We start from the raw sequence: 14,365 nt of genomic DNA, 5'->3' as shown, positions 1-14,365 counted from the left end.
GATTTTTATTGCGATTCAATGTTCCAAACATACTGCTCACCATATGTCTGCTGCAGAGGGACAGAGAGAGCCATGAGAAAATGAGTTTTGATCAGTCATGGAAATAAATGAGCTGAAATCATTTTGGCTCACTATTTAAAAAAATAGATAAGTTATAGGATGAAAAATACCATAGTTTTGGCACAGCTACACAGCCTATTTTTATTTTAACAAAACGATACTTGGAGTCAAAGTATTTATGTATTAAAGTAAGGAAGACGTGAGGGGAAATGTTTGAGTGACTGGTCCAACTAGTAAGCTAGTCTTCTGTAGATCAGCATCTCAATGGAGCTTGACTATGTGTAACTTTGTTCCCCACATATCTCCCCAGTATCCACCGACAAAATAAGAGCTACAAATCCTTAAAAAGTATGTGCTTGCGTGTGTGTGTGTCATGTCTCACCTCAGCGTGGAAGTTAACAGCCTTGCTGTCAGAGACCTGTAGCTGTGTGGTGAGTTCTCCTACTCTGGCCATGTAGTGAGTCTTAATCAGCTGTTCTCTGGACTCCTCGTCTCCCACCTGTACACACAGAGACAGACCAACGACAACTTTACATCAAGTGGCTCTAACTGTGGTGTAATTACACTAGTATATCAAGGCTGTATTAGCATGTTACTACATAGTACTCATTCAAGCATTTATTCAATCATTCATTCAAGCAGTCAGAGTAATTTTCCAAAGTATGACAGTCTATTCATTAATGAGTTCATTCGTCCATCTTTTCAGGAAAGCAATGAAACTAGTCCAGTGAAAGAGGGGAAAAGGAACAGACTTTAAAGAAGAATAGTTGGGTCAAGAAAAACAAGACAAACTTACTTCCTCATTGGTAGGAGTTGTGGTCAACATGCCAACCTAATGCGAGAGATGCAAAACACAGAAACGCATTAGTTAGTAACAAACTCCCTATGAGAAAGCTATAAAATGTAAGACTGGTCCCAGATCTGTTTGTGCTGTTTTGCCAACTTCTACGGTCATTGTTGGCGATACAGTACAAACAGATCAGGGCCCAGGCCAATAAAAACCATTAGCCTCCCACTGAAATCCTATAAAACACTACAGGCCCCTAATATTCACTGACGAAACTGGATTGGAAAGGAATAACATCTATAAAAGCCTGTGAATGAAGAGTGTAGCTGGTTGTTAATGACATGACAACAGTGTCCAGTGACTAACCGCACAAACCGTGTCCTGAGTGAGTGGGTGTTAGCCTGGTGCCAGATCTTCCTATGGTCGTTGTTATGCCAAACAATGAGAACCACCATAGGACAACAAAAATAGATCTGGGACGCGTCCCAATAATATCTATTTTTTCCTTAAATTGTACACTAGTTCACTACTTCCCAAAAATCTAAAAACATTGTATTGGTGAAAGCATGGGCTAGAAGGAGTTTCCAACATTTCTTATACCTTCAGTTATTTTCAAATCAGTGAAGGATTGTGAACAAGTGCATACCTGGGGGAAAGGAGAGATGATTGGGACAGAGCCAGATAATACAACTCATTGGAATTGCAAAGGGTCGGAAACTTTCCAGAAATGTTCCATGACAAGTTAAGCCCGGGGATGTAGCTTAAATTCATTAAAAAAGTTATAAGCTAACAGTGAACCTTTTTTTTGTGGGATACACATAAGGCAATTGTAGGTTTTGTGGCAGGTTTTGTGGCATATTTTGGTTAAACTATCCCTCTGCATGCACAGTGCATTCTTCCATCACATGTACAGCTGATTCTCAAGATCTTGCACACTAATGATATTCTATAGAGCCCACACTACTACACTGTCTGAGCCAAGGACTACATACTTTCTTGTAAGTTTTGATTACAATACTGGGTGGAGTGAATATATTTTCTATGACATACATGATTTTTTGGTAACTAGTAAATAGAAGCCTAGAGCAAAGTGTGTTTAAATCATTTCTAACTTGTTAACAGTTTCTGCTAGTTAGTGTTTGCTACCATGTGGGTTTTAGCTTGCTTGAGCCTGCTAACTGAGGCATGTTAATTCACCGGTTTCCATACATGTTTCATATTAAAACATTTATCTTACAAAAGGAGTTGTTTAATCTAACTGCTTAACTATTTATCTGTACATAGAATTGTATTTGGTTCTTTTTCTATTCTTTACAGGAAAATGCCACGGGCACTATCTAATGTGTGGAGACATTTCACTGCAGCTAATGTAGAAGGAAAAGCTGTGTACATTTGCAAATACTGTGCCAAATCATATGTGAAGAACGCAACAAAGATGCAGAATCTGGCCAAGTGCATAAAGTTCCCTCAGCGCTCACAACAAGCAACCTCTGACAAAAGTCCCTCTACTTCTATTTGAGGTGAAAATGATGAATCAGACACCTTATCGATAGCAACAGCTCATGGTCCTCCTGGAATCAGAAGTATTTTTGACTCAATGGAGGAACGTAGTCAGAGAAATGCTGATGAATGTCTTGCTCGAGCTGTGTATGCAACTGATTCACCTCTGATGCTCACAGGCAATGTGTATTGGAAGAGATTTCTGAATGTTCTTCACCCAGCATACACCCCTCCAACCAGACATGTTTTATCTACTCATTTGCTGGATGCAGAGTTCAACAGAAAGTTCAAGTGAAGGTCAAGCAAATCATAGAGAAAGCAGACTGTGTTGCAATCATCTCTGATGGGTGGTCGAATGTTCGTGGAATAATTAACTACATCTCCACCCCTCAACCAGTATTCTACAAGAACACAGACACAAGGGACAACAGACACACCGGTCTTTATATTGCAGATGAGCTGAAGGCGGTCATCAATGACCTTGGACCACAGAAGGTATTTGCACTGGTGACAGACAATGTTGCAAACATGAAGACTGCTTGGTCTAAAGTGGAAGAGTCATGCCCTCACATCACACCCATTGGCTGTGCTGCTCATGCATTTAATCTGCTCCTCAAGGACATCATGGAACTTAAAACAATGGATACACTCTACAAGAGAGCCAAGGAAATGGTTAGGTATGTGTAGGGTCATCAAGATATAGCAGCAATCTACCTCACCAAGCAAAGTGAGAATAAGAGCACCACATTGATGCTGTCCAGCAGCACCCGTTGGGGTGGTGGTGTCATCATGCTTGACAGTCTCCTGGAGGGCAAGGAGTCTCTCTAAGAAATGGCCATATCACAGTCTGCCGATATGGACAGCCCAATCAAGAGGATCCTCCTGGATGATGTATTTTGGGAGAGCGTGGTAAGCAGCCTGAAACCTATAGCAGTTGCCATTGCACGGACTGAGGGAGACAATGCCATCCTGTCTGATGTTCAGACTCTGCTTGCAGATGTAAGAGAAGAAATCCGTACTGCCCTGCCCACTTCACTGTTGCTCCAAGCAGAGGAAACTGCAGTTCTGAAATACATCAAAAAGCGTGAAGATTTCTGCCTGAAGCCCATACACGTCGCAGCATACATGTTGGACCCCAAGTATGCTGGCAAGAGTATCCTGTCTGGTGCAGAGAACAACAAGGCCTATGGTTTCATCACTACCGTGTCTCGCCACCTTGGCCTGGATGAGGGCACGGTTCTTGGCAGTCTGGCGAAGTACACTTCCAAGTAAGGGCTTTGGGATGGAGATGCAATATGGCAGTCGTGCCAACATATCTCATCAGCCACCTGGTGGAAGGGACTTTGTGGATCTGAGGCTCTTTCCCCTGTTGCCTCCATCATCCTCCAAATCCCACCAACATCAGCCACCTCAAAGCACACCGGTCCTTGTTTGGGAACACACACACACACACACACACACACACACAACAGGCTGACCAATACAAGGGTTGAAAATTGGTGGCCATCCGGGCAAATTTGAGGCTTTTTGAGCCTGACAACGAGTCATCCTCAACAAGGTTGGAAAGTGACAGTGAAGATGAGGCCTCAGAGTCTGATGTTCAAGAGGTGGACATTGAGGTCGTCCAGGGAGAAGACATGGAAGTTCAAGTCGTAACTAAATCGTTTTTTTTTTATTTCTATTGGAATGATTTAATCATTTGCAATTATGTCTACTTATGATAAGGTAAAAGGTTTATGTTTCTGTCTCCATACGATATGGTAAATATATCCAATGCAAAAAACATCTACATTTAAATGGTATTAATATTTATTTCCATACATTCCTGTTAATTCCCACCTCTGAATATTCCCCAAAATGTGCAACCCTACAACTCACTGAAGCCAAAACACTAAAACCTATTTTATGGCTGCTCCCGCGATGACATGTCTGACTCATTTGGTGGGAAAGGGGAGGGTTGGAAAGGGAGGAATGATCTCCCTAGATTTCATCTCACATCATGCCAGTCTCAGCAGACAACTGCCAAGTAGTGAAACATGAGGATGAAGCCTAATAAAAACACTATTGAAGAAAAATAAGGATGCAGAACTCCGCAAAGTTATCAGTTTTTATGAAATCCCTGTTGATGGATTCATGCAACTCAAAATAAAAGAAAAATTAAAAACAAGTGAAGATCGTAACTACCAGACTGGTGCTTATCATAGCGTCCTTCCCTACTCCTCTCTCCTCCAGCTCTCCATCATCCAGGCTGGTGAGGGCTGGGCTGCCCAGACCCAGGGAGAGGGCTGAGGCTGGGCTGCCTCCTCCTCCTCCTCCCAGGGCAGAAGAGAGCTGTGTCTCCAAGTCCTGGATGCGTTGGCTCTCCTTCTCCAGCCTCACCCTGCCCAGCTGGGTCTCCAGCAGCCAGTGCTCCTTCTCCTGCTCCAGACGAGCGATCTTCTCCTGGCTCGCCACCACCTGGGGGGGTAAGGGTCAAGGGGAGGAGGGAGAGGGGTAAGAGGACATATACTTCTCTATAACACTTATCTAGTCAGTAACCAAATGGGTTACCTTGAGAATAAAGAGGCAGACTTAGGGCCTGTGTCATTACAAACTGGAGAGTAGAAAGAAGGAACATGGAAATACAATCAATACCTGTTGTGTGAGTCCCTGTCTGCTCTCTGTAGAGCTGGTTAGAACACGGCGGTTCAACAGGGCCTCTCTGTATGGAACAGACTCAGCTCTGGGCTGGATACACAGACATGACAGTCAAATACACACTGTTATACTGAACCACAACAGTTAAGTGGATGTTAAACTGTTTGCTTTAGCCTGCCTGGAGTGTCAGATGAGTGGGCTTTATACTTTCGGGATTATTCTATTGGTTCCCATATCCTATTTCACCAGGCACGCTTAATCAAACACAGCATAAGTAAGTTATTTTGGAATAGTATTTGAACCCAAGTCTGTGACGTGGCCAGCGAAGCCAGACAACACAACTGACCTTTCTGATGGCGTGCATGTAGTCAGAAGCCTTCTTCTTGTTACCCAGCATGCTCTCTGCCTGCAGGGGGTTGAGGGCCCCCGACCCCCCTCTTGGACCGTAGCCTGTCGAAGATGTAAAGAAATCCAGGTTGTTGCTGAAGAACGTTGCAATCTGTAGTAAAAAGGTACAGCATTCATATTACGGAAAGACTTTACAGCATACAGGTATAGGCACTAACGCTTTATAATTTGTTGTAAGCATGTATAAGCCTTCATGTGTTAAGACAGTATTGGTGAGCCATATACATAGTCTTCTAGGTCTATATTTTGCAGTCCAGACTGCTATTTGAATATCAATAATCTATCAAGTTTATATACTCCAGAATATGGTGAAGAAAAAGTGAATTTAAAATGTGAAAGAAGTTTAGAAACTCTGATTCATGACAAACTAACTTCCCTGCACACAAACAACCCCATAACACCAACTCAAACTTTCCTATACACACTTATCCTACAGAACGTCACTGTTCCTTTAAGGAGATCAGTGGGTGAAGTCAAGGAAGGGTTGACAGAGTACAGAGATCTCACACACTCCAACCACTGTTGACCCGGTTTCTTTCTCAATCTTTCCTTGACTCCACCCATCTTATCTCCTCCTTTTCAAAATATATTGGAGAAGAAGGTCCGAGGGGAGGGTCCTTGAGAAAGATGAATTGAGCCAGTCTTTGATCACCTCATGGTAAACATTCTTCTTATAAAACTCTGGAACACTGGAATACAGTAACTCATCAATCAGCCCTGAGCATTCCATCACTCATACCTCAAACACGGACTGTGTCTGGTGCATTCACCAGCCAGGCAACTGTAGACTAAAAACAGCCCTCTTCACTATTAAAACTATAATACCAAAAAAGAACAGCTTGCATATCTACCTCTTATACATACCCTCCGGCAACTTGTAAAATACATTAAAGTAGTTGTAAAAGGCATTAACCAAATCTATAACTTTTGTTAAGTTCAAAATAAACAGTCCTCTGAGTGAGCAGCGTGCATCTTTGTTGAACACCTGCCTACACACTCTAAACCTCTCCTGGAGTAGTGACCTGTCAAGCTGACAGGACAATACTTTTACTTTAGACCCTAGAAAATAAATCTATAAAATGCTCTGGTGATGATAGCCTCCACACAGACAGCTAGATCAGGTGAAGGATGACCACAGCTCTACAAGTGCCCTGACCGTGTGTGTGTGTGTGTGTGTGTGTGTGTGTGTGTGTGTGTGTGTGTGTGTGTGTGTGTGGCCCACGCGCGCATGTGTCCATTAGTGTCCTCACAACTGATCATAAACCTCTAGCCTAGAGGCCTGGCGAGATGGTCTCTCGTTACTAAACATCAACACACATTCTGACATTATACACCACTAACTACTAGCCCTACGCTCCAAGGACTGTGTGGATCAGTTGGTTAGCCGAACGCTCCTAGGACTGTGTGGATCAGTTGGTTAGCCTAACGCTCCTAGGACTGTGTGGATCAGTTGGTTAGCCGAACGCTCCTAGGACTGTGTGGATCAGTTGGTTAGCCGAACGCTCCTAGGACTGTGTGGATCAGTTGGTTAGCCGAACGCTCCTAGGACTGTGTGGATCAGTTGGTTAGCCGAACGCTCCTAGGACTGTGTGGATGAGTTGGTTAGCCGAACGCTCCTAGGACTGTGTGGATGAGTTGGTTAGCCTAATGCTCCTAGGACTGTGTGGATCAGTTGGTTAGCCTAACGCTCCTAGGACTGTGTGGATCAGTTGGTTAGCCTAACGCTCCTAGGACTGTGTGGATCAGTTGGTTAGCCTAATGCGCCAAGGACTGTGTGGATCAGTTGGTTAGCCTAACGCGCCAAGGACTGTGTGGATCAGTTGGTAAGGTCGTGTGTGCAATTCCTGCAGGGCTCATACACATGCTGCTAAAGTATATACACTCACAGTTCTGTCTGTTTCAAAGCCCCCAGCCTCCAACCTTTATCTGGGGAACACAACTGTGAACACTGATATGGTGCGGATCTGTGAACATTTCCCATCTGCCCCAGCTGAGCTCTGCATCTTAGTGGTCATGTATTGTAAACGACCAATTAGCACAGTTAATGAGCCAGATACTAAAACTCTACTGATCATATCAACAACAAAAAAATATATAAAACTTTGTCCAAAGTTGGAAGCACAGAATCGTATTGAATGTCATTGTATGCTGTAGCGTTAAGATTTCCAAATCACTATAACTAAGGGGCCTAGCCCGAACCATGAAAAACAGTCCCCGACCATTATTCCTCCTCCAGCGAACTTTACAGTTGGCTCTATACATTCGGGCAGGTAGCGTTCTCCGGGCATCCGCCAAACCCAGATTCGTCTGTCAGACTGCCAGATGGTGAAGCGTGATTAATCACTCCAGAAAAGGCATTTCCACTGCTCCAGAGTCCAATGGCGGTGAGCTTTTCACCACTCTAGCCAACGCTTGGAATTGTGCATGGTGATCTTAGGCTTGTGTGATGCTGCCCGACCATGAAAACCTATTTCATGAAGCTCCGAACAAACAGTTCTTGTACTGACATTGACTCCAGAGGCAGTTTGGAACGTGGTAGTGATTGTTGAAACCGAGGACAGACGATTTTTACGCACTACGCGCTTCAGCACTCGACAGTCCTGTTCTATGAGCTTACAGTTGACTGGGGCAGCTCTAGCAAGGCAGACGTTTTACAAACTGACTTGTTGGAAAGGTTGCATCCTATGACGGTGCCACGTTGAAAGTCACAGAGGTCTTCAGTAAGGCCATTCTACTGCCAATGTTTGTCTATGGAGATTCTATGGCTGTGTGCTCGATTTTTGCACACACACTTCATAATTATTTTTATTGGCAAAAAGGAAATAGTAACACAAAATAATAACGAGGCTACATACACAAGGAGTACCGGTACGGAGTCAATGTGCCAGGGTACGAGGTAGTTGAGGTAATATGGATTAAATCTGGCAAACTAACGACCAGCAGGAAACAGAAACCTCCTTTAGCGCATGGGGGACGGGGACGTGGACAGAGACTTGCTAGCTACAGTAGCTAGCCAGCTGGGATTTTCTACAAGAAATCTGCCTTCATAAATAAAAGCTTCTCCCAAGTGGGTGTGACACTACTCCTGTTGCCTGCTGTACTGCTGCTTGGATTCCACCTGGCGATCTGATCAACATCTGCCCTGTCTCCCCGTCTGGTACAGGGACCCCGCCACACTCCCCCCTCTCTCCCAAGCTTTAGCGCTCCTCCAGCACACACGCACTTACACTGCAGACTTAGTACTGATTGGAATTTTAGGTAGGCTAATTAACTTGTGAAGCTAATTATGTGAGCTTACACAGAAACGCTTTAATTAACTAGTATAGGCCTACTATTTATTTATCTCATACTTGTATAGCCTACTGGACCCAGAGAGCTACTCTCTCACGTTATCTTGTTCAGGCAAGTGACTCTTTAAACGTACAATGGCTAGCCATAAGTTATATCTTTTTTCTTGTGCTTTATGCTATTTGCCTCAGGACTCCTGCGTCCTTTGTTGACTATGAACTTGCTTGTTTACCCGACCGTGGGACAAACTGTTTGTTCCCACACTCGGGACTCTGACTCAATATTGGTTACACAGACTCTTGGCCTCCCATCCTTTTATAACCACCTCTCACCGGCTTTGTATTCATGTTACCTGATGGAATTGCTGTGCAATATGATCTTGTTGCCATCTGATACACATTAAAATCCCTGTCCTCTGACGTGCCTTGATTGGATTACTGCTGATATCTGGAAATGGGCCAGGGTGTGCATGCACATCTACTGTTGCGCGCCCCAATTCTGACTTGTGGCAAAACCCTTGTTGGCAATCACAGAGGTCAGACGTTTCTTGTAGTTGGCCACCAGGTTTGCACACATCTCAGGAGGGATTTTGTCCCACTCCTCTTTGCAGATCTTCTCCAAGTCATTAAGGTTTCGAGGCTGACGTTTGGCAACTCGAACCTTCAGCTCCCTCCACAGATTTTCTATGGGATTAAGGTCTGGAGACTGGCTAGGCCACTCCAGGACCTTAATGTGCTTCTTCTTGAGCCACTCCACTGTTGCCTTGGCCGTGTGTTTTGGGTCATTGTCATGCTGGAATACCCATCCACGACCCATTTTCAATGCCCTGGCTGAGGGAAGGATGTTTACACCCAAGATTTGACGGTACATGGCCCCGTCCATAGTCCATTTGATGCGGTGAAGTTGTCCTGTCCCCTTAAAAACACCCCCAAAGCATAATGTTTCCATCTCCATGTTTAATGGTGGAGATGGTGTTCTAGGGGACATAGGCAGCATTTCTCCTCCTCCAAATACGGCAAGTTGATGTCAAAGAGCTTCATTTTGGTCTCATCTGACCACAACACTTTCACCCAGTTGTCCTCTGAATCATTCAGATGTTCATTGGCAAACTTCAGACGGGCATGTATATGTGCTTTCTTGAGCAGGGGGATCTTGCTGGCGCTGCAGGATTTCAGTCCTTCACGGCGTAGTGTGTTACCAATTGTTTTCTTGGTGACTATGGTCCCAGCTGCCTTGAGATCATTGACAAGATCCTCCCGTGTAGTTCTGGGCTGATTCCTCACCGTTCTCATGATCATTGCAACTCTACGAGGTGAGATTTTGCATGGAGCCCCAGGCCGAGGGAGATTGACAGTTCTTTTGTGTTTCTTCCATTTGCGAATAATCGCACCAAATGTTGTCACCTTCTCACCAAGCTGCTTGGCGATGGTCTTGTAGCCCATTCCAGGCTTGTGTAGGTCTACAATCTTGTCCCTGACATCCTTGGAGAGCTCTTTGGTCTTGGCCATGGTGGAGAGTTTGGAATCTGATTGATTGATTGCTTCTTTGGACAGGTTTTTTTTTTTTACAGGTAACAAGCTGCGATTAGGAGCACTCCCTTTAACCTGTTGGGGATAGGGGGCAGTATTTACACGGCCGGATAAAAAAACGTACCCGATTTAATCTGGTTACTACTCCTGCCCAGTAACTAGAATATGCATATAATTATTGGCTTTGGATAGAAAACACCCTAAAGTTTCTAAAACTGTTTGAATGGTGTCTGAGTATAACAGAACTCATATGGCAGGCAAAAACCTGAGAAGATTCTGAACAGGAAGTGGCCTGTCTGACAAGTTGTTGTTCATCTTGGCTCTTTTTATTGAAGACTGAGGATCTTTGCTGTAACGTGACACTTCCTACGGCTCCCATAGGCTCTCAGAACCCGGGAAAAAGCTGAATGATATCGAGGCAGCCCCAGGCTGAAACACATTAGCGCGTTTGGATAGTGGCCGATCAGAGGACCATTAGACTGGGGCTCGTGCACGAGGGCACGAGATGTTTTTATTTTCCCTCTCTTTGAACGAAAACCACCACTCCCGGTCGGAATATTATCGCTTTTTTACGAGAAAAATTGCATAAAAATTGATTTTAAACAGCGGTTGACATGCTTCGAAGTACGTTAATGGAATATTTAGAATTTTTTGGTCACGAAATGCGCCGTGCTCGTCACCCTTCTTTACCATTCGGATAGTGTCTTGAACGCACAAACAAAACGCCGCTATTTGGATATAACAATGGATTATTTGGGACCAAACCAACATTTGTTATTGAAGTAGAAGTCCTGGGAGTGCATTCTGACGAAGAACAGCAAAGGTAACAACATTTTTCTTATAGTAAATCTGACTTTGGTGAGTGCTAAACTTGCTGGGTGTCTAAATAGCTAGCCCTGTGATGCCGGGCTATCTACTGAGAATATTGCAAAATGTGCTTTTACCGAAAAGCTATTTTAAAATCGGACATAGCGAGTGCATAGAGGAGTTCTGTATCTATAATTCTTTAAATATTTGTTATGTTTTTTGTGAATGTTTATCGTGAGTAATTTAGTAAATTCACCGGCAGTGTTCGGTGGGAATGCTAGTCACATGCTAATGTAAAAAGCTGGTTTTTGATATAAATATGAACTTGATTGAACAAAACATGCATGTATTGTATAACATAATGTCCTAGGGTTGTCATCTGATGAAGATCAAAGGTTAGTGCTGCATTTAGCTGTGGTTTTGGTTTATGTGACATTATATGCTAGCTTGAAAAATGGGTGTCTGATTATTTCTGGCTGGGTACTCTGCTGACATAATCTAATGTTTTGCTTTCGTTGTAAAGCCTTTTTGAAATCGGACAGTGTGGTTAGATTAACGAGAGTCTAGTCTTGAAAATGGTGTAAAATAGTCATATGTTTGAAAAATTGAAGTTTTTGCATTTTTGAGGTATTTGAATATCGCGCCACGGGATTACACTGGCTGTTGAGTAGGTGGGACACAAGCGTCCCACCTAGCCCAGAGAGGTTAAGAGTGTGCTCCTAATCTCAGCTCATTACCTCTATAAAAAGACACCTGGGAGCTAGAAATCTTTCTGATTGAGAGGGGGTCAAATACTTATTTCCCTCATTAAAATGCAAATCAATTTATAACATTTTTGACATGCGTTTTTCTGGATTTTTTGTTGTTGTTATTCTGTCTCTCACAGTTCAAATATACCTACCATTAAAATGATAGACTGATCCTTTCTTTGTCAGTCGGCAAACATACAAAATCAGCAGGGGATCAAATACTTTTTCCCCCCACTGTAGGTATTTGTAGTTGTCCACATATTCTAGGTCAGAACCAGTAGTGATGCTAGTCGGGCAGGAGGGTGCGGGCAGCGATCGGTTGAAGAGCATGCACTTAGTTTTACTAGCATTTAAAAGCAGTTGGAGGCCATGGAATGAGTGTTGTATGGCGTTGAAGCTCGTTTGGAGGTTTGTTAGTACAGTGTCCAAAGAAGGGCCAGATGTATACAGAATGGTGTCATCTGCGTAGAGGTGGATCAGAGAATCACCAGCAGCAAGAGCGACATTATTGATATATACAGAGAAAAGAGTCGGCCCAAGAATTAAACCCTGTGGCACCCCCATAGAGGCTGCCAGAGGTCCGGACAACAGGCCCTTCGACTTGACACACTGAACTCTATCTGAGAAGTAGTTGGTGAACCAGGTGAGGCAGTCATTTGAGAAGCCAAGGCTATTGAGTCTGCCAATAAGAATGTGGTGATTGACAGAGTCAAAAGCCTTGGCCAGGTCGATGAAGGCGGCTGCACAGTACTGTCTTTTATCAATGGCGGTTATGATAACGTTTAGGACCTTGAGCGTGGCTGCGGTGCACCCATGACCAGCTCGGAAACCACATTGCATAATGGAGAAGGTGTGATTCAAAATGGTCGGTTATCTGTTTGTTGACTCGGCTTTCGAAGATTTTATAAAGGCAGGGCAGGATGGATATAGGTCTATAGCCGTTTGGGTCAAGAGTGTATCCCCCTTTGAAGAGGGGGATGACCACGGCAGCTTTCCAATCCAATCTTGGTATCCAGGTGGGAAGCATGGCCAGCGGTAGAAAAATGCTTATTGAAACTATCGATTATTGTAGTTTTATCAGTGCTGACAATGTTTCTTAACTTCAGTGCAGTGAGCAGCTGGGAGGGGGTGCTCTTATTCTCCATGGACTTTAGTGCCCCAAAACATTTTGGAATTCGTGCTACAGGAAGCAAATTTCTGTTTGAAAAAGCGAGCCTTAGCTTTCCTAACTGACCACGTATTGCGGGGGCTATTCGATGCAAATGCAGAAAGCCACAGGATGTTTTTGTGCTGGTCAAGGGCAGTCAAGTCTGGGGTGAACCAAGGGCTATATCTGTTCTTAGTTCTACATTTTTTGAGTGAGGCATGCTTATTTAAGATGGTGAGGAAAGCACTTTTGAAGAAAAAACAGGCGTCCTCTATTGAAGGGATGATGTCAATATCCTTCTAGGATACACCGGCCAGGTCGATTAGAAAGGCCTGCTCACTGAAGTGTTTTAGGGAGCGTTTGACAGTGATGAGGGGTGGTCGTTCAACCGCGGACCATTTACGCACGCAGGCAATTAGGCAGTGATCGCTGAGATCCTGGTTGAAGACAGCAGAGGTGTATTTAGAGGGCAAGTTGGTCAGGATGATATCTAAGAGGGTGCCCATGGTTATGGATTTAGGGTTCCTTGCTTAGATTGTAGGACGGCCGGGGTGTTCAGCATGTCCCAGTTTAGGTCACCTTACAGCAAGTACTCTGAAGATGGGGGGGGCGAGGCGATCATTTCACATATGGTGTCCAGGGCACAGCTGGGGGCTGAAGGGGGTCTATAACAAGTGGCAATGGTTTGAGACTTGTTTCTGGAAAGGTGGATTTTTAAAAGTAGAAGCTCGCATTGTTTGGGCACAGACCTGGATAGTATGACAGAACTCTGCAGTAGATTGCAACTCCACCCCCTTTGGCAGTTCTATCTTGTCGGAAAATGTTATAGTTAGGGATGGAAATTTCTGGATTTTTGGTGGCCTTCCTTAGCCAGGATTCAGACACGGCTAGGACATCCGGGTTGGCGGAGTGTGCTAAAGCAGTGAATAAAACAAACTTAGGGAGGAGGCTTCTAATGTTAACAAGCACGAAACCAAGGCTTTTCCGGTTACAGAAGTAAACAAATGAGAGTGCCTGGGAAATGGGAGTGATTCTGGGGGCTACAGGGCCTGGGTTAACCTCGACATCACCAGAGGAACAGAGGAGGAGTAGGATAAGGGTACGACTAAAGGCTATAAGAACTGGTCGTCGAGTGTGTTCGGGACAGAGACTAAAAGGAGCAGATTTCTGGGCGCGGAAGAATAGATCCAAGGCATAATGTACAGACATGGGTATGGTAGGATGTGAGTACAGTGGAGGTAAACCTAGGCATTGAGTGACGATGAGAGGTTTTGTTTATAGAGGTGCCATTTAAGCCAGTTGAGGTCACTGCATGTATGGGGGGGTGGAACAAAAGGGCTAGCTAAGGCATATTGAGCAGGGCTGGAGGCTCTACAGTGAAATAAGACAATCACTAACCAAAACAGCAATAGACGAGGCATATTGACATTAGGGAGAGGCATGTGTAGCCGAG

At 44.2% G+C, this 14,365-nt stretch overlaps 1 protein-coding gene across 1 annotated transcript in view; it reads right to left on the bottom strand.

The window, feature by feature from the left end:
* Window positions 1–14,365, bottom strand: part of LOC106611138 (protein phosphatase 1 regulatory subunit 21) — a 52,817-nt gene that overhangs the window by 16,479 nt on the left and 21,973 nt on the right. Inside the window, exons 14-18 of the mRNA XM_045724875.1 lie at window positions 5,331–5,483; window positions 4,982–5,074; window positions 4,532–4,804; window positions 857–892; window positions 443–559 (exon numbers count right to left, since the gene is read on the bottom strand). Of these exons, the coding sequence (XP_045580831.1) occupies window positions 443–559; window positions 857–892; window positions 4,532–4,804; window positions 4,982–5,074; window positions 5,331–5,483 (672 nt within the window). The remainder of the gene's footprint in view (window positions 1–442; window positions 560–856; window positions 893–4,531; window positions 4,805–4,981; window positions 5,075–5,330; window positions 5,484–14,365) is intronic.

This window comes from Salmo salar, chromosome ssa01 (genome assembly GCF_905237065.1).
Source record: "Salmo salar chromosome ssa01, Ssal_v3.1, whole genome shotgun sequence".
In the NCBI taxonomy this organism is placed as follows: Eukaryota; Metazoa; Chordata; class Actinopteri; order Salmoniformes; family Salmonidae; genus Salmo; species Salmo salar.
Note: the sequence above shows the minus strand (reverse complement) of the source record. Positions and strands in the feature narration are given on the sequence as shown.